Source organism: Calonectris borealis, chromosome 4, assembly GCF_964195595.1.
Source record: "Calonectris borealis chromosome 4, bCalBor7.hap1.2, whole genome shotgun sequence".
Classification (NCBI taxonomy): domain Eukaryota; kingdom Metazoa; phylum Chordata; class Aves; order Procellariiformes; family Procellariidae; genus Calonectris; species Calonectris borealis.
Genome location: NC_134315.1, coordinates 18,069,576 through 18,090,371, shown reverse-complemented (window position 1 = coordinate 18,090,371; position 20,796 = coordinate 18,069,576). Strand labels below are relative to the sequence as shown.

Here is a 20,796-nt window from a genome sequence, read left to right as displayed (position 1 = left end):
TGGGCTATCAAAGTCTGAGAGATACTTCTTTAAAAGAATCAAGCCATCCTCCCCAGGAGAAGGACAGTAATTATGGTTAGAAAAGAATGAAACTTGAAAGACTTTTGAAATATTTCAAAACTTATCTGTCACCTTTTGGTAATACTTGTTCTTTTTTTCTTTACTTGGAAGACAGTGGGAGGCAAAATCAACTGTCATAAGAAAGGGCAAGGGCAAACCTAACCCTGAAATTTGAAAAGAACTCAACAGAGCCTAGAAAAATACTGTTGCCAAGAGTTTATACTGTGGATAGGCTTTAGTTGCATCTTTAAGACCATTTTATGCAATTCTGGTGGATAAAAGTGAATGAATAATGATATTTAGAGGTACAGTTTTTTCAAGAGGTTTTGTTTTGCAGCAGGAAGACATTATAAAACAATGTTGCTGATCTGTTAATAGTAAAAGGAGCCAGATTCTGGACTGCTGTGAGTTGACATTGTTTCATTGGCTTAAATGTTGCTATACCAATTTTACAAATTGAGGGTCTGGCTATCTGACTATCTATTTTGAAGTAATGAAACACAATAAAACACCTGGGCACTGCAAAATATTCCAGAGAAGGGTTTGCAGTGGTAGATTTGAAAGCCCTTTTAACTGAAAGACAGGAGGAGGAAACCTGATGGGATGGAAATGTTTGTTTCTTGACCTCTAATATGTTAGAAGTAGCAGGATTCATGAGAAAGAGTGTGTTTGTATCCCTGATGTATTTGCGTAGGTCTTTTTCCCTAAATCACTGAAAAATAATGTTTTTAGAAATGCTTTTCCATCTGATTTCTTACTACATTATGTTCTCTGTTGCTACCAATTTACTACTTAGCCTATTTCTAGTTAGTATGATCTTATGTTTCATGCTAGTAGTGCTTTGAATTAACAATTGTCTATGAAGAGAGTCTGGAAGGTTAATAATGTTGCGACCACAGCTGAAGTTTATATACGCCTCTTTTCATCTTTCCCACCTAGATGAATATTGAATTTGCAAAAGAAATATTCCAAGCGACATTTTTCCTGTTTCCCATTTTTCTATTAGAAAATATACAGCCTACTCTTCTGGCACATCTTTTTTACTCACTGGGAAGCCCAGAAAAAAAATGCATGCTTGAGTGTAGTAATGCTAATGCATATTACACCAGCTGATACAGGGGACTGTACAGCATTAAGTGTTTCACATGAAAGGTTAGTTTTATAAGGAACTGCAGTACCTAAAAACTTCAGTGTTCCCTTTCTTTATATAGGAAAACATTGGCTTGAGTTCAATAGGCATTAAGACAAAATAAATGTTTTACTTGTAACCAGAAGCCAAAGTGACCATTTAGTTAAATCTTATGATTGACCACTTATTTAAAAAAAAAAAAAAAAAAATTGCAGCAGCTCTGGAAACAAAGGTATGGTTGGCAAGTAGCTCTGGCATCTGCCTGTTCTTGGAGTGTATCCAGGCCACAGATAGATCCCATCACACAGACACATTAAGGACAATTAATATTTTTCATTAAGAATAACATTTAGCAATTATTCTTCATTAGTTTATTCAGACAGGTAGTTTTCTTTGTGTTTAATTGGATGACACAAAGGAAAAAGCCGAGAAACGGCTGGATGATTAGTTAACTTAAACTCACAGTTTGTGGCAGCTGAAGCTAGGTGCTCTTTCAAATTTGCTAACTCAAATCAATTTGGTTGGATAGCTTCAGTGAAATTCAAATGTACCGCGTTGGTTTGAAATTATTTAAGAAGTAGTAAACCTAATCTTTCATTTTCTGGCACTTAAAAGAGAACAAAATAAAAAACTTGATTCACAAAACACTGGGTGAAGGAGTGTTTGTTTTCTTCTTATCTGCCAACCTAGCATTCCCATGATGTGTGGGAGACCTAGGCTTGCTCTTTATTTTTTTTCTTCTGTCAGCTTTCTCACCATTTAAAGAGTTCCCAGTATCCCTGGGTTATAGGATAAAACAGGGTAAGCTACAACATGTCACCTGTTGCCAGTTCTTCACTTGTATATTAAGTTGTCATTGGACAATCTAGGCCTTCATCACTTGGGTAGGTGTCCCAGTTACTTTCATATGCACACGCACGTACTCTCTTGCTTTCTTGGTTTTTCTGTGCCTTCATGCTTCCTTTCTCTCTCACACACACACAAAGGCAGAACCAGTGCTGCCATCTTTTCTTCCCCTGTGTTCTGTGAATAAAGCTATTTGTCTCCTTGCAAATGATGAAATAATTTAAGTTTTCAAAACATTGAATTCAGTCTGGAGAAAATATTTTAATTTTTCATTTTGCCGTGTACATTCAAAAATGTTTCCTTTGGATTGATTTGACTAGAATTTTTATTGATTGCTTGGTTTGGCCACCAAATAGGAGAAAGTCAACTGTCCAAGCTGGTAGCTTTGCTAAAGAGTTTTTTAACAAGGTTCATCTCTGCTTGCAAACTTCTGTTATGTCTAAATTACATATACTGTTGTAGATCTCAGAACATGTGAAACATCGATAATAAACTCCTGTATTAAACTAAACATCTATCCCATCTGGTAAAGGAAATCCACATTAATTATAATAGTAGTATGGCCCTTTGTGAGCAAGCCATTGGAAGGGGTTCAGAGGGAAACCGAAGTACAAGATCAGTGATGATCAGTAATAACCACCACCAATTAATTGGAGAAAAGGAACTTGACTTGTGGATTTGAAGTGAAGGACAAACTCTGTTTAAATGGAAGGAACACAGTATACTGACTTGTGTATAGGAACAGCAGTTCTGCAGCTGTAAACCCACTCAAAAATGGAAGAGTAATTCTTTCTTGTAGCTGCTTGCAGAGGTACAGAAATCAGATTTAGTAAAGGAAAGGAAGTTATGTAGTTCTCGTGAGACGTGTGTGTTCAAGTAACAGGTTTTGAGTTATCTCCACAGCACATGAAGTCCATGAACATTCATGTTTCACATGGATAGTGCTTACATAGAAATAAATCATCTTCATCCGATATTCTGTGAACACAAACTTTTTACTCAAAATTATAAACTACCAACAGACCAAATAGAGCAAGTTTTTACAATGTTTTCAGGCCCTTATTTAGTTGCTCTGTAGAAAAAACAATTAAAATAGGACAAACTGATCAAGTAGAAATAATTCTTTCTAACCTGTGGGTGTCTCCAAAAAAAAAGGTTCACATTAATTTTTCTTCTTTAATATCAGGATTCATTTCTGGGACATAAAGACTTACATAAATTCTAGAGAGAAGGGAGCAGATACTAGGAAATGGTAAAAGCAGAAATCAGGACTGGAAGTGAAGACAAGTCAAGGTACAATGTAGTTGAAGGTGGTCATAAAGTGGGAGTACAGAATGTCCTTTTTCCGAAGGGAGTTGGGACCCCAGGAACTGATACAAGCTCTGTGGTTTGCAGCATTTTGAGCCTTCAGAGCACAGACCTGTGCTGGGAACCTATGAGAATAGTAGAGGCTTAGCGAGTACTTGAATAAGGGCTGTGATCCATCTGGGAATGGCGGAGGGCCTCAGGAGAGGGAAAGGAGAGGACCCATCCTTTGGAGAAGTCAGCATGCTCAACCAATGTGAGAAAGAACAGAGCCATGAGCTAGCAGGAGTACATTTAGCCATCAGCAGAAGGGATTCCTATGATTTGGAGAGATCTGGTATAGCTCAGTGCTTTGGACAGTGCAATGCTGACTGTGGTCATTAAGTTAATGAGACGTAAGGGCTTTGCACAGCATGTCTCCTTTTCTCTTATGTAACACAAAATATACCAGAAGGTGCTATGAGAATGAAACGTGGAAGGATATAGGCACCTCAGCCCACTGAGTAAATCTTCATCCAGCTTTTGTGGTGCTGCATCAGAAAGGACCACAAGTGTGCAGTTGAAGTTACAAGCAACTATTTAGCTAGCTAAAGCGACAGTGCTTCCTCAACTAACAAACTGTCTGCAGTATGCATGGGAAAAAAATGAAGGCAACACTGAAGAAGAAAGAAAGACCATATGTTAGTGTAAAGGAGAGAATAGGATGGAGTCACAGGTTATAATGTGTATCATATCAAATTTGCAGGTGTGTGTAACGTCATTTGAATTATTTAAAGGCACATGAAATTCTAAGGAAGCCAACTTCTTCCTTTCATAATTTGAATTCTGTTTCTCTAAGGCTGTAAAGTACAAGTATATAAAAATTGGAAAACAGACTATCCTCTTTCACATGCTCCCAAAAAGAAAAGGCAAGAGACATAAAGGTTTTGCAGGAGGCATGGCAGAGCAAAAAAGCAGGCTTGGAAGTCAGATACAGCAGCGAAAATGCTAATTGGCCTTACTAATTTGCAAGTTCCTTCTATGCAGAAGGCAGTTTTTCAGAATTTCACAGCTATGATGTTAGGAACGGCAAATTTAAGAAGGGCAAATAAAATTTTTTGCTGAATTTTAGAGAACTTACCAAATTGGAAAGAGAATAGACTCCTCCTTCCTTCCCCACCAAAAAAAACCCCACCAAGTTATTCTTATAAACGGGTATTTTTTGTTACTTCTGTGTCAGCCATTATAGACATGTCTACTGTATGTAGTAATTGAGCTAAGAGAAAGAAGAAAATAAAACAAATCTGAAGCATAATGTGCAGAATTCTTGTTTCCATTGGTTCTAATCTACTGCTTTATGTACTTGGACTCTGCAGTGTTAGATCTCCAAGATGACAATAAGCACAGCCTTAGGCCTACCTCCTGGTTTGTGCCATAATTATTGTGCGAGTTGAACTATGGATTGTACGTATGAGGTGGAGATGATTTGAAAAGAAATAATTTAAGAAAAGTACTTGATGGGCAACAGACAGTATATGCAAAAGAGATGTCATTCTTCACTGAAAAAAGGGCTCCTTGCATGAAACAAGCATCTTGCTATTTTTCATAGAGCAACACAAGTTCATAAAATGTACTCAAATTTACATAATTCCTCTCCATTGTGAATGCAGCCATTAATCCTATCCTGCTGACTTACTTTTCTGGAAGGTGGCTCAGCTGAAGCAAATATTAGATCAGCAAGCAAATAATTTCAAGGAGTCACTGAAGAAACATGATCTACAGTCCAACAAAGAAAAAGAGAAGCTTTTGCAGGATCTTCAGAACACCATTAAAGAAAACCAAAATGTTAAACTGCAGCTGGAGGCATCACATCAAAAAGTCTTAAAAATGTTGGAGAAAAGCAAAAATCAGGAACTGAAGGTCAGTTTACGACATACTAGTGTAAAAAAAAATCGTATTTGTGTGATAAGCCATATTAGCTAGAGCCGATTATCAAAACTCAGTTATCTCCAGTTATCTTAACGATGGGTTGCCATTGTTGTACATAATGAATTATTCTATGATTTTGAAACCTCATCATCTTCAGGTTGTTCTTTTTTTTTTTAATTTTAACATTTGAAATTAGACCACAGTGTGAATGAAATAATTTCATAAAATAATATAGCCTATCCTCTACAGTTAGGCTGCAATGAATACAAGCTCCTCTAGCTGTGCTCTTGCTTCAGAAATACAAGGGAATTCCTAAGTGTATTATTAACAGGACTCAGTTTTATTCTTTTTCATCCATTATTAATTTATACATAAATACTTTAAGAAAAGTATAATAGACGTGTATAATGATGTGTATTGCCTTAGATACCTTCAAGAAATCAATTCTGTAAGTCAATAACCAAAGCTTTTAAAGGTTCAGGTGGATTTATTTCAGTGACAAAATGTTAATGCAATATATTGAGGTTCTAAAGCATGTTGCTGTTTGAGAAAAAAAATCAACTTAAAAAATCTACATGTGATTGTGACATGGAGTTCAGATATCCCTGTTGATATCGCACACCTTAGGGAAAATCTGCTTGTAAAACGTATGCAGTAGAAGCACCCTAAGTAGAATTTAATATCTTGTTTATATATTCAGAATAAAATTCCAGCTTTAACAAAACCAAGCTGAAGGCAGTAAGCTGGTAAAAATGAAACTGAGGATAGGAGTTTGCTTTCAGAGCCACTATAGAGCAACTGCTCCATCGTTTACAGTGTATCAGCAGCACTTCTAACGGCAGTGGAAGTTTTAGCCAGGAATGATACAAGGAAAGATAGAAGCCTTTGTCTGACACACTGTGATAAGTAATGACACACAGGTCAAATCTGGGGGGCTTTGCATGTTGAATAAAAAAACATCTTTCTAATGCCAAATAGTGCAAAGATGTCAGTGTTATTATTTCATGATGTACAACAAATCTAATAGATGATATCTCGATAATTTCTTTAATTTTTTAACTTCAACTCATTTTTATTCTTGTGTTGATGAAGTGTCCTGTAAAGTGGTGATGAAAATAAAAGTTCTACAATGAAAGACCAGATTCATCCTGGCATTACAAGTGAAACAAGGTGATAAATAGGCTCCAACTACTTTGTTTTTTTGGGGGGGGGCATTTGCTTACAGGAGGCAGAAGAACGTTTGAAAAAGGAATTTAATGAGACTTGCAAGATCCAACATCAGTCTCATAGGCTGGAAATACAAACCTTGGAAGAGAAAGCAAAGAAAGAATTACATGATGAACTCGAGCAGATACAGATGCAGCAAACCCTGTTGCTAGGTATAATGTCTCATGTCATGCACAGCTCCTACTGCTTGATTATATGTTGAGAAGCCTGACTTTCCTCCCATTCATTTTTTTTCCCGTCTTCTGGGAACTCAGGCCTTTGTGAATCTCCTTTTCCATACCCTGCAATTTCAGCAATACAGACTTAATATTCTTTGTTAACCTAGCTCTCAACTGTCAGCAGCAGAATGTTGCTGGGAGAGTAGTCTGATGTACAACATTCAAGTATGCATTGTCAGGTATATTAAATTGGAATATTGTAGTTAGTGTATATGACTTTTCTCTTTTTTTCTATGATGTGAAGAAGAATTATATGTGGTTCAAGTCTGTTCTGTTGAGTTCAGCAGTGGAGATCAGTTGCTCCATACGTATTGTTTAGTCAGTTTAGGAAGTTCCCTAAACTGTTCAGAACTAAACAGAACACTGCATTAGGAGGACCTGTAATATCTCCGGGTTTGAACTCAGGTTATTAAAGCTTATCTATAAAAGGTTTTTTAATTAAAGAAAGAATAATTTGAAAGTACTTTAAGTACAAACTGGATTCTCTTCTTAGGGTTTTTTTCAGTAATTCAAATTTGCTAGAAAGATTTGTTGCTCTCTAAAGTTTATATGTTCAATAGACAAATTCTGTTCTTCTTCTTCAAGAAAAATTGTAGGGAGACAATAGAGAGAAAAACTTCTTTCTCCTTGTACTTGATCCATCTCGAAACTTGTACCCAATATACGCAAAAGCTGCAGTATATGACAGATCTACTTACATAAGTGTTGTACTTCTCTAATGCAACCAGAGCTCTCCTCAGTCTGCCTTACGGCCCTCTATAAAACACCAATGGACTTAACAGGGGAGGTCAGGGGTGCTCCAGTAAAGTTCAAGGTTAGAAGAAGCAATTATAGTGATACATTCTGCAAAACAACTCTCACAGAATTACTTCTCTGATTCCAATGTTGAATCATTGCTATTGTAGCTCCGTATCTTCTTACTATTGCTCAACTGAGTTTCTTCTCTAGTAATAGGAGGCCCTTATACTTAATGGGGAAGGAGTTGAGGAACAAAGCAAAATGTAATGTAATGTTTTCACCTACATTAGAATCATAGAATCATAGAATTCTAACGTAGGTGTACATTGTCTATATCTACCTTCCCCACCCAGCTGGCCTCTGACTGTCTTAATGATTGTCTGTCTGATTGTTACTAGGATCTCTAAGGATGGAACTCTCTGAGCAACAGACATCGTGCACTAATCTCAAGAAACAAATAGAAGAACTCCAAATGGAGCTGAGGAGTGTGAGGACACTGAAGAAGCAGCAGGCAAGAATCCAGTTCCTACCTTGTTGGCATGTCGTGTTTTGTGAAAGCAATAGTATCAAATTTCTCTCTCCAGAGATAATAGAAGTGTACAGAATCTCTTACAGAAATGGAATGGGTTTCCTTCCCTTATGTCACACTTCAAAATGTTAGCATTGTTTATCATCTTTTCCCTGTGGGCAGGCTTTTTTTCCATTTAAAGATCAGAATCTACAACACAACTAAATGAATGAATGTTACAACAAAATAAATTTTATGGGGACTATAAAATATGTTCAGGAAGTTTTGATCACAGATTTTGTCTTGCACATAGAATTGCACATATAATTGAAAAATCAGTTCACAAAAATTCAATGCACACAATTCCAGTGAGCTCTGTGCGTTAAATAATTAGAGACTGTCAATAACTAAATTTGACCTTTTTCTTAGGAAGGAAGTAGCCAGAGCCAGATCAGATCTCTTCACGATGAACTGGAAAAATGTCAGACTGAAATTTCCAAACTCAAGAAAGAGAATTTACTTTTGAAGGACACAATGGAGCTACTCAGTGCTGAGTTGGAGTCGCAGAAGCAAGAAGCTGCACAGCTTCAGGATAGGGAGAAACAGCACAGAAGGTTTGCCTTAAATTCACACTTCACAGTGCTATCTAGAGACTCAATAATGATGCCAGCATCAGACAGGTTCTAAATGCGATGTGTCAGAATCTCTCCTTTCTAAAGTACTAATTTTAGAGGTTAGGAGTTTTGAAAAAGTAGTAGTTCATTTCATATTTCTCTCCAGCCATAATAAAAGCATTTGAACTAACTGTTCATTATATGTCACAGAGAAATATGTCCAATGTAGCCCCACAGGAGTGACCTGTAGAAATCTGCATAATGTCAGCCTTTGAAAGGCACTGGGAGACATAAACAAATCCCAAACTCACCCAAGAGCTATTAAAAAAATGTAGAAGTCTCTGAGAATAAGTATCAGTTTTTCATACATACTCTCTGTAGCTGAAACCAATGGGTTGTTAACTAAAGGGGACACTTGAGAATGCCATATGTACTCTGTGAGACTCTGCTTTGGCTGTAACAGCCAGCTTTGCACTGGGGGAGTAGGGGCAGTGGTAGCAGATACTGACAGTGCCTCTGGGCTGATGGAAGCCTGGAGCTGTAATATGCTGTCAGGGCACAGGAAGGGCAAGCTGACTTGTTGTCTTGGCTGTCTTTGTAGAAGGTGGACTGCATCCTCTTAGTGTAGCCACACGCTCGGAGCACATGTTGCATTGCAGTAATAACAGTCTTCCCATTTGCGTAGAGAAAAAGTGTAGGACTTACCTTTTACACGGGAGACAAGACTGTGGTTCAGTGTCCAGTGCATTAGTATGGCTGTTGAATCCTTTGACATTTCTGGATGATCGTACTTAACACATTCTCTTTGCAGAGAGATTGAGGGATCTGGTGCATAGGTACCTTTCAATTCATTTCTGCAATGGTGTAGAATGTATGCCCCTAACTACTCAAGCTGTATACATAAAAGGATTTCTGAAGAGTATATCCTAAAGGAATCTTAAAATTATGTCCTATACAGTCTAGAGAAAAGCACTCAAAGGATACAGTGCCTCTCGGCAGACTGTCAGAGTGGCCAGAGTAATTCCATCACTGTCTACCAGTCAGTAGATATTTAAAGAATGAGAAGGAAACTTTTTTTTCCTTTGCACTCTTTTGAGACTTACTTGAAAGTGACTTTCATTTCAAGCCTTTGAAGCAAGATCAACAGAAAGAATTGCAAACCAGAGAGTTTCATCAGTGCCCTCCAGCTACCTTGAAGGAATTTAGAGCCTCTGTTCATGAAGAGAAGAATTATTCACATGTCAATGATGAGGTCTAAAAGGCCTCAAATGCTAAAGCTGCTGGGCTGGAGGATAATCTTTACAGGGGATAGATGGTGTAGCTCTACTACAGTAAGCATTTGAGAAGGAAGCATTAATGGAAATTACGTAAGGAGAAATCCTTCAAATAACAGGAGGTAGAACCAAAGAGCTCAAATGGTCCTAGGCACCTGATACAGGCTGCTCTGAAATTAACCCATGGAGGATCTGGAACATTAACTTGCAGCTCTTGTTTTGCTTTTGCAGGACCAATAATTTGGGTAGGGGAATAGTTAAATTGGTGAGTGCATATAAATGACAGCCTTTTTACTGTTACTTTAACAACAGTGACCTTGTCTTATGCTATATAGTTGTTTCTGATTTGAAAGCTGATAGTGATTTGTTATTTGCAGGTGCCAAATTTTTATAACCAATTATTTAAAATTACTATTCCTACTGTTGCCAAGTAAGTGAAACCAGTAATCTGCTTGAAGTAATCATTCCCATTTCCATTCTTTTGAATTGTGTGAATTCCACCCCCAGTACAGAAACCTTTTGCAAGGACTAGGATGAGAACAAAGGTTTTTTTTTATGGGAAGAGAGGACAAGTCCCAAAATGGATATTCTAAAGGAGAGCTTTTATTCTACCCCTGAAGGTCCATTTCAAGGATTCTGCTCCCATTTTTACTCTTACTCTTCTGTTTCTTATTTTGTGCAAAGTGCCAAATCAATCACTCCCATGGCTGTGCTCTAATTTCAAGGGCAGAAACCTTTCATGGGCCTTTTGGCCTTTCCTGAAGCATTTCAGAAACAAATGAAAGGAGCTTAGAAATACATTAAAAAGAAAAAAAAAGGTAAACCGAATATCTTTTATGAAAGTTACAGTTGTTAATCTCCTGAGTTTGACATCTCTATTTTAATCAGTAAACAACAGAACATGGCCTCTGCATTGAGTTAATGAAAAAGTTTCTCCAAAGTTTAACAAAATGCTAGCAAACAAAAGGCAAGAAGCTCACAATGATTCTTCAATGGATGTCTGTTGGTTTTGGGGTTGGTATCAGAAAGCAATGTTATGGCTAGGCTTTAAAAAACGTTAGGCATTTTTTAGTTTTCAATTGACAGTGTTAATCAAATAGTATCTTTCAAAATATATTGTCTGTTAAAGACAAATATTGTAGTTAAAGGCATTGTTATCATGTTTCTTACCTTCACTTTTTTAAAAAAATTATTTTTAGGATAGTAGTAGGCAGTGTTAAATGTTTCTGGTGCCATAACGCGATGAAATATAGCATCAGAGCCTCATGTTAAAATCCCAGAGATTTCAAAATAATTTTGCTTAATACAAGTGAGTTCATATGGTACTTTATTGTCATGTTTGACCATTAAGATTGATGTACAAACTAATCATAGACAGAATATCAATAGCATCATTATGTAGAATAGACCCTCCGTTTCCTGAAGGCTGAAGGTCTCCAAGTAATTTTCCTCTTCCACAGCGTTAGTGTGGTTCTGCTTCAGATTGCAACTGAAGTGTCAAAGACAAATCAGTAAGCAGAAGCCCAGAGCTGCGCCCAGTTAACTACCTTTGTAGTCAACAAAAGACCTCAAAACTGCATGCTTTGATCAATGATAATAAACTAGTATTGAATCGTGAGAATTCAGACATATTTTAATACCAATGAAAGGCTACTGGTAGAAGACCTCAATATCAAGCTTAAAAAAGAACTGGACATACTGAAACAAGATCACCGGAAGGAAATTGAAAACATATTATCTGATTTCAGCAGCACTTGGGCACATCTCCAAGCAAAGTTTTTCTCCTTAGAAACTGAGTAAGTCATTTGAATAAACTCTGTCTCATAGTGGCAATGAGTTCTGTTTGAAATTATTATTCTTAGTATGTATAATTTTTTTATTACTCATAGGTGGAATATTACAAGCACTGAAATAGAAGTGTATAGGTATTTCCTTTGCAAACACAAAAAGGCCTAGATATATTGTAATAAACTTTGAATATCATTTAATGTAAAGCACTATACATACAGTTTTACAATGCTAAATTAAAACCTGCAGTTAGCATCTTGCAATTTTATGAAGTGTAAAATCATCTTTGTCACAGACGATACCAGAGGCATTGATCCATGATCTTGTACTTAATTTTGTTCAGCAGAGCAGCATCTTTGAGGTTAAGCTCTTGCTCATTCTCACTCCCTTGCAAATTTCCCAGGACAGCCCCCATTAAATCATGTAAATAAATGCACTTTGCAGTCCCCTGGGGAGTTAAGTAGTTCTGTGGTGCTTCAGACTGTACAGGAGAGGCCCTTCAGAAATAATCCCTGTGATTATACCCCTTGTCCTTTTCTCTTATCCCAACTGCGTGGCATAGGTCCAGAAGAGAGATCTACTTGCATGTAAGCAGGTCTCAAACCATTCAGATGTTAAGATTTATCTTCTTATCTAAACTCTGAGATACACTAAATTAAGAGTATAAGATTGGGGGGGTCCTCTCAAAAAGATTTAGTCTCACCAAAAAACCACCACAAAATGGTGGTTTATATTCTGTGATACATTTCTCAGTATGGCAGGTGAACTTCATAGCACTCAGTTTCTCAAGCAGCAAAATTCATGAACTTGGCTGATGAAATAATGACTTGTTTTCTCATGGGTCAATCAAATGTATGTTTCCACACCATCTTTAAGAAGGTGTAAGTTCTCATTTGAGTCTTTTCCCCTGATTAAGGCATTTAAAGAGCTGAACTCACACTAGGGTTCACTAGAACAGCATGTATATCCAAGCCTCTCTTTTCATGAAAGTTATAGGAATTGAGTATTTCTGAGGCCTCTATCAAATATGGTTGGAATTAGCCTGTGGATTCTAAAGTTACTGGGTCAGAAAACAGAACAAATAGATGAATACAGACATGCATAGATACTGTGACAAAGATTTTTTTCTTTAGGAAACTGGACTAGCAATGTGATGTGCAAGCTTGTTAGTATTTTACACCAAGGGCTGGATTTTACACTGGACAGGTGTTGTGGGTTAACACTGGTGGCAATTTATTTTGGAACTCCACAACATTCTATACTTACATATAATCCATGTACAGATGCCCATTTTTTAAAATGCTGTTTTATCAGAAAGGCTTGACTATGTCCCTGTATTTTAGAATTTGGAATTTAGGGCAGAGTACAGCCCAGGTATCTCTTGAACCTGGTCTGAGGAAGTTTTTTGCGGTCTGCATTTTCTTTGGTACAGACTTAAAGAATTAGAAGAAAGGTCAAGAAAGTGGGAGTCCAGATCAGAAGACACACACCTTATAAGCAGTTTGCAAGACAAATTAAGTGAGAGAGAAGAGATTATCAAGCAGTTGGCGGTAAGATTTCCTTTTATGTGTGTGTATATATATATATTTTGGAATGTGTTGGAAGGCTCTATTCAGTGTTTCACACATTGCTTCAGACTGATACTTACTTTCTGTTCTGGAATAGTTTGACAAATATGTTTCCATACCAACCTCCAACAAGTAGATGTTTCTGGAATAGTTTGACAAATATGTTTCCATACCAACCTCCAACAAGTAGATGTTTCCATACACATAAGTTTCTTTCCCCTCAGGAAGGAAGAAAATTTCAGCATTCACTTTTAGCCAATACTGAATCGTACAGGAATCGATCATTTTCTTTCAACCCTAATACAGGATACTTGACTCCTTCCATGAAGGTAAGATGGGCAATGCAATTAAAATTGCAAATTGTAATGTTTTATTGCTATTTGAATCATACAGATGATCAGGACAATAAAGGTCCTATTTTTTTATGGTAATGTTACTCAGGAGAATTCTTTCCAGTAAGCCAACCTACAGTCAGGTGCTGAGTATAACATAAATTCAGTAGAAGTATATAAGCATATAGATACAGGTGTTTAAGCAAATGTAAAACACTAGAACTCCAAAGACATCAATCTTCCACTGGGATAAGCACAGCCATTGCTTACAGATTTGGGAGCTGCTTGCAGATTTGGGAGTTGCTATTTGGGACATTGCACGCATCAAGGAAAATTATGAATTGTGCTTGGGCTGCTCAGGATTTGCCCTTTGTCATTCCAGCCCCTCTGTATGATACTGTCTATAAATAATCATGGAAAGAAGGGAGGTCAAGTTGGTGGAAAGCACCTAACTGAGCTCTGCAAAACTATCGGCTTTGATGTATCTAAAACCTCAAGGTCAAATACACAAGTTGTTTTAATTGGACTACCTAATCCATGGATCCTCACAGCATACCCTGAGAATTTATTTTAAATGCCTGAGAATTTATTTTTAAATGCCTGAGAATTTATTTTAAAATAAACACACAGGGAGACTGAGGGTAACTTGGCTGCTACTTTGGGTGCTCCTCATAAGATATCTAGGAATGAGGTATTGTTGAGGTTTTATAGTATAAAGTGTAAAAAAAATGTGTGTGTAATGAAGTTTTCTGTTATGATAAAAAGCAGAAGAAGAAAACGGTTGAGGTTCCCAGTCGTGTTGTCAGTGTTCCGAATTTAGCTTCCTACGCAAAGAGCTTTTTGAGCTGTGACTTGAGATCAAAAAGAAGTGCTCCTCAAATAACAAAATCTACAAGCTTAGACCGGAGTCCTGGCTGCCTCAGGGTGGGCTCTCCATCAGCACAGTCCTCAGACAGCAGTGCTGCCACAAGGTATTTGTCCATTTTGCAGTGACTTGTAAGATGATAAATGAATTGGTATTCAAAATCTTGTAGGCATTCAAACACATTAGACATTTGGAAATAAACAATGACATAAGGTTCCTGTTGGGCAGTGAACTCCATGTGTTCAATTCTTTGCAGATGAACCCAGAACTTACTGCAGAAGTAGGCTATAATCACTGCCCAGCAGAGCTTACGATTGCAACCCCTCCTGGTACAAAAAAAAGAGAGGAGTTGCAAGTATTTAACTAAGAATGTAGTTAATAGTGAACATGGTTGTTTAAAACTTTGGGCACGTATCAGTGATTCTGTTAAGGATGTGTTTTCCTTCTTACTTTTGTTTCCTCACTTTGCACTCCATAGATGTAGATGGCATATTTTTATTTTAGGAGATATTTGAATGAATCTAGGCTAATTATTTGGCAAGGGGTTTAGAGACTTAAGAACTGATTAGCAGATACTTCAGTAGAAACTTCTTAGTTGTTTTTTCTCTGAAAAGCTTGAATTTTTCTTCAAATTTATGAGTTGTTATTTAACCGTTTAGTGTTTTATAAACATGACTGAACTATCTCTTCAAGAAATAGTTACAAATTTATGTAGTTAACATTATACAGTTATAATGATAAATATTAAAAAAAAACAAACTACCACTATACTTCGGGACAAAAGCCAGCCTTCTCACCTGTCTCCTAGGGGAGATTAGTTATCCTGTAAATTGTGTGCAACAGAATTCTTTCCTTGAAGGCAGATGGTGCTGACTGCTGCCAAAGACAATAACCCGGGACACGGGCTCGGATCCAGTTTGGCCAATTCCTACATCTTAAAGATAAAAGCATTCTGTGTCATGCCAGATGTCTGCCAGGGCAGATCAGATTTGTATTTTAAAGCGAAACATACAGGGAGACTGAGGGTAGCTTGGCTGCTACTTACTTACTCTTTTAAATCAATCAATCATAAGTGAAGTCATATTTGCTACTGTAAGCTAACCAAAATTAATATAAAAGTTAAAAAAGCATCCTGAATGCTGAAAAATCAGGGACTATGTAATAGGACTATAAAAGCCAGTTAATATTCAGATAAATCTTTCAGTTCCAAACAAAACTTTTACCCAACATTTTTAATGCATAAATTGTATTTCATATTTTTAAGAGTGAATTGCAGCTGCCATTTTCTGATTTTCAAGACTTCACATTCTTGAAGCATCCTTTTTTTTATTTTTTGAGATGTCAAGTCAAGAATTATGTTCAAACATTTCTCCATAGTTGTTCAGCTCTCCTTCACACTTTCCTTTGTGTTACTACCAGTGCTGTTAGCCCAGTTACCTGGCTAGCACAGATCCCACTAGAAATTGTAGCTGGCACCTTTTGGCCTCATCCCGTTCGTGTGAGCACAGATCCATTCATAGGATCATGAGTTTTTCCAGGAAAAAAGTATTAAATATTGTTAAGATTGTAAGTAAGTGAGTAAGTGATGCTAATGCTTATTTGTTTGCACAGGACACATGGCAATGAACCACCACAAACCAAAGATGACCAAAAACAAGACTCTCAGCATCAAGAATGGTTTACTAAATTTTTTTCATTTTAAAGCAAAATATTTCCATACTTCTCAGAATTACTAGAAAAGCTCTTCCTGTTTTCTTTTAGGGAATGATAATCCAATATATGATTATTAAAAAAGAAAGATGTAATTTCCAAGTAAATAATTAGGAACAACTGCACTCTCTTACATCTAATTACTATGGAATTACTGGCATGGATTTCAGAAAAATGCATTTTTTTTAACAACCTCTGTAAAAAATGAAGAAAAAGCAAAATTCTGGATACTGTTATGTGAAGAGACTTTTTAATCAAGAGACTGTATCATTCCACAATTACATTAAATATGCAGTTTGGTCTCTGATACGTCCTGTCAATCTGGCTCCAGCTGAAAAAAGATCTTACCCCAGTAGGTGATTTCTGTAGGTTTATACATTTGCTTCATTAGCTGCTTAAAATAATTTCTGCATATAATCATGTAATTTTTAAAGTTTTTAATAGGTTTTTGTTAAACTTATTTTAAGCTGTACAGCATGCAGTATACCTCCAAGAATAGCATGTTTATAGCAGGCTAGTTTAGAAATATTTTCTGCTTTGCTTAATAAACTGTTTTGTATAGTCAGCATTGCAATATAATATTCCTGTTCCACTTCAGTACATGTAACAATCAGCCTGATAAATTAGGATAATATGTAAGTATGAACATTAAAACTTGCTTGTAAATCATCCATTTCTATGTTTTGCAAAATAGTGCTATGTTATACTGAAGTGTGAGTCAGACTGATACACTTGGAGTTCCAGATTTATGGGAACTGCATACTCGTACATTTTATCTCAATATTGTTCTTATACCCACCTAAATGCAAAGTGGGCGAATGACTACATTTATCAGATCATGCTAGCTAACTCATTACTGGGAGGAAAGACACCCATGAAGAAATTAACCCTCAGGTAATTCATCAAGAAATGTGAAAGGCAAGGAATTGTGCAACCAGCAGCCTAGTGTTTAAGATAGGATAGTTCATCTTCAACTGCCGTTCAATTTGAATCCCCATTTAATTTCAACCAGCAGGGCCCAGCTACATCATAACAAATTTTACGTGTGCAAAGTGGCATACCTCCAGCCTAACCTCTTCTTATATCAAACAGCCAGCAAGAACTGTACCAACAGATGCAAGCACTTACTGCAAGCCACTGCACCTCACCCATGGTAAAAAGGTGGCAGAAGGGGCAGAATGCTTCTATAAGCCAATACTTTCATCCCAGCTGTCTGTATTTTTTCCAAGATGAACTACTTGGTTTGGAAAGAGACTTTGCCATCAGATTTGGCAAAAAGACGCTTTTTATACATGTAATCAAGAAGGGGATAAAATGGTGTGCAGTAAGTAACGCTGAGGAGCGCCTTGGTATCTGTGAGAGGATCAGAAATGTATAGGGCTGTTTTTCATTACAGTTTTTATCCACTCTGCCCCAAAAACTTTTAAAGCACACTAGAAAGTTCAATACACAATTACTAATTCTAATTTCTAGGGTTACAGTTTTCTAGTTAGTTAACTCTGTCCCCAAAAAGGAGTCCCTAGAAAGTGGCTTTCCTGGCTATATGGATGAATTAAGCTTGTTGCCTAGTAATACAGAGATAGGACTCCTTTGCTATTTCTACCTCTGAAATCTTTTTTGGCTAAATTTGGATTACTAAATAGTGTACCCCAGTAGAAGCTAATTCTGTAGACTGGACAGTGCTGATGACCCAACATCCACAATGAGTGGTCTTTATTTTGGGGGTACGTATTTTGGACCATCTCTACAGTAGCCTGACAGATAGACCACCAGTAACATTGGGCCTGCATTACATACATACCCCCCCAGGGTGCATTTTGCGGTTTCATGTCATCCTGTAAGAATCAAATTTGTATATCCTGACACCTCTTCATGAGGTGAGCAAAGTCCAATGGAGATGGACAATTCACTTCAAAAAAAGTACTCTTGATCTGAGCTAGATACAGACAATTCTAAGGGTGCTTCTGCAGTGGTACTTAAGGACAATTACTGCATCAGAAAACATTTAAAATATCTTCCAGTAAAACCAAACAGTAATCTTTACAAGTATTTTCATCACACCAGCAAAGATATAGTTAGGGGAAAGCTAGGGCCAGGGAGGAACAGGATGCATTCTGGAAAACATACTTCTACCAGAAAGCATCCTGAATAGCATCTCTGCATATTTTTCATTGAAATATAAAACCAATCCATATTTTTTGCAAAAAAAAGAAGATAATTTATTTCGCTTCGTCTTAACTATTTATATTTGTAGTACAAATTACATTATATAAAAAGCATACAAAGTAAAACTAACACACTGCTTTGCATTGTTGAAAATATTCTGATATGTAAAATCAAAGATCACGTTTGCTTCATTGGAGCAGGAATATTAGCAGATGCTTGTTCTAGGTAAGCTAATGGACCTTGAGGCACTTCTGCAGGCTTTTTGTGCTGTACACTGATATCTTCCAGGACCTGTTGCCAGTGTCGCAGTTTACCCAAATGCTTCTGAATTAATGCTTCTTTTCTCTGCAATTCATTTCTTAATTCTGAAACATCCTATGGATGAAAAAATGTGTATTAGTAAATAGACAGTATTCATAAGAATAACCACTTTACATAAAGAGCATGTAATTTTTTTAGCTTGATTTTTCAAGCTGATCTTATATGGATTCTAATAATGGAAAAGCTTCTAATGAAACAGAGGGAAAGCACTGTGAATGCACTAGTTCCATTCCCCTAGTTCACATATTTCAGAGATCATTACTTCCAGCAAAATCTAACTAGTTTGTTTCTTCCAATGAAACTATCATCTGTGTTCCAATACTCCACAGAGCAGCAGGCATCCAGCTTCTCCAGGTTCATGGCAAGAGCTACCAACTTAAGATACAGTGTCATGTTGAGAAACCCAAAATTAATGTGAACGAGGTGATTAACTGTACTGGTACACAGCTTATCTGATCTAGCACAACACAAGTAAATTAATTTAAACATACCTCTTTAATTACTTGGTCTGGTTTCTGGACTGATAGCTGCAGTCTTTTTTGTAGAAAAAAACATTCCGTTTGTCTTGCAACATCCAGAAACTTCTGGATGCACTGATCAACACCTAAACATAAAGTAACAAAATAGAAAGAACAGATTCCAAAAAAGAAGTTATCAGGCTGATAGTGGTAGTTGTCTGCATGCTATTAAAAACACTTTTCACAGTACTTTCTAGAAAGAAAATCTTCGGGTTTACTAAAATGACATATTTATAAAACCAGGATGTGCATTAAGTCTCTGTATAAAATGTTGCTTTGCAGACTTTCAGAACTTCTTTTAAAGGTGCAAGACAACAACTCTTTTTCCCAAGTTTTATTACATTTTTGGCAATGACAGAGTGATAAAATAATTTGTGGAACTTGGTTGAATAAAGAAAACATTTCACTGCACGCCCAAGCAACAAGCCTAATGTAAGGTTCTAAAATACGGGCATATTTAGGAGAATATTCTGTCTTCGTATATTATTCACTACTGTTTTGATAACAAAAGCTGTCCCATTCCAGCATATGAATATGACCCAATATCCAGAAAGGAGTCTTCAAAAGCATTTATGTTGTTTTCGGAACGGCACATGAGAGTCAGGCTTCGAAAATTTTTCAGGGAAAAGTACACTTCTAAACCGTAGTCAAGAGCCATTTTTTTATTTCCTGTTTATACAAGCTCAGTATTAATTATGCCTCCCGCAGAGGTGCCTGTCACACAAGTCTTAAAGCATTGCTACTAAGCAACCTAGGCTTTCCTTTCCCACCTTTTACGATTGCTTCATAGAGCTTCATAACGCGTCACGTTAGCTTCCTAGCTTTTGAACCGTGTATTTCATTGCACATTAATACAATCCCATGCGACCCCAGGATGGTCAGGCTGTTCCACAAGACCCCGACCATCCCGGATGGGTTTCTTTCCGTGTAAGCCTCCCACTGCTGTGAACAGCGTTCACCTGGGAAGGGGCGAGCAAGCCTGAGCTATACCAGAGCCACCGTTCAAACATCCCGGAATAGTTTTTAAACCTCCTTCGGCCTCAAATGACAAGGCACACACACCCCCGGCGAAGCCCGAAGGCACCTGCAAAATTTCACGAGAAGTTTTGGGGAAGCTGGCCATAGATTTGCAACCCCAGCCGTGCCCCTCGGTACTTCAGGCCTGCAGAATAAAACCGGGGCGTATCCAGGCCTTTTGCCAAGCCGAGCCGAGCTGCAGCACCGCGGCAGCGCCCGAAAGCCGCCGAGAGGTCAGCCCGGCCCGGCGGGCGGGAGGCGGGGGGCGCTGGGCACCGCCGACGCCCCACCCCCGCACCCAGGGCCTCACCGGTGCGGATCTCCTCCTGGTCCGTGCCGTTCACGTAGTCCTGGCTCACCAGCGAGGCGAAGCAGGCCTGCGAGAGAGGGGAGCGCGGAGGTTAGAGGGCCGGCGCCGTGAGGGCAGCGCCCACCCGCGGCCGCCCCCACCCCGGCCCACACACCTCGAAGGACGCCTCCAGCTCGTCCACGAGCGTGTTGTTGGGATTGCGCAGCCCCGTCGGAGGCGGAATGAGGCCGGCCGGGCCGGGCCCGCCGGGAGGCCCCGGCGGCGGCGGCGGCCCCGGGGGCTGGTTGGCGAACATTCCGCTCAGCGTGCCCGCCATGGCGCGCCCCGGCGGGCTGAGCAGCGGGCGCGCATGCGCCGAGGGGCGGGAGCCGAAG

The 20,796-nt window shown here is 38.1% G+C and overlaps 2 protein-coding genes across 2 annotated transcripts in view; one reads left to right on the top strand and one right to left on the bottom strand.

Annotated features, from left to right (window-relative positions):
• Positions 1-16,082, top strand: part of FAM184B (family with sequence similarity 184 member B) — a 45,805-nt gene extending 29,723 nt beyond the window's left edge. Inside the window, exons 4-11 of the mRNA XM_075148829.1 lie at positions 5,027-5,239; positions 6,474-6,627; positions 7,830-7,942; positions 8,369-8,553; positions 13,048-13,165; positions 13,408-13,521; positions 14,281-14,486; positions 15,992-16,082. Of these exons, the coding sequence (XP_075004930.1) occupies positions 5,027-5,239; positions 6,474-6,627; positions 7,830-7,942; positions 8,369-8,553; positions 13,048-13,165; positions 13,408-13,521; positions 14,281-14,486; positions 15,992-16,082 (1,194 nt within the window). The remainder of the gene's footprint in view (positions 1-5,026; positions 5,240-6,473; positions 6,628-7,829; positions 7,943-8,368; positions 8,554-13,047; positions 13,166-13,407; positions 13,522-14,280; positions 14,487-15,991) is intronic.
• Positions 16,083-18,284: 2,202 nt separating this feature from the next.
• MED28 (mediator complex subunit 28) lies at positions 18,285-20,775 on the bottom strand. The gene is made up of 4 exons (XM_075148827.1): positions 20,577-20,775; positions 20,423-20,489; positions 19,069-19,181; positions 18,285-18,631 (listed from the first exon to the last, which is right to left on the bottom strand). The coding sequence occupies exons 1-4, from the start codon at positions 20,736-20,738 to the stop codon at positions 18,434-18,436; spliced, it is 540 nt and encodes a 179-aa protein (XP_075004928.1). The 5' UTR covers positions 20,739-20,775; the 3' UTR covers positions 18,285-18,433.
• Positions 20,776-20,796: the final 21 nt, after the last annotated feature.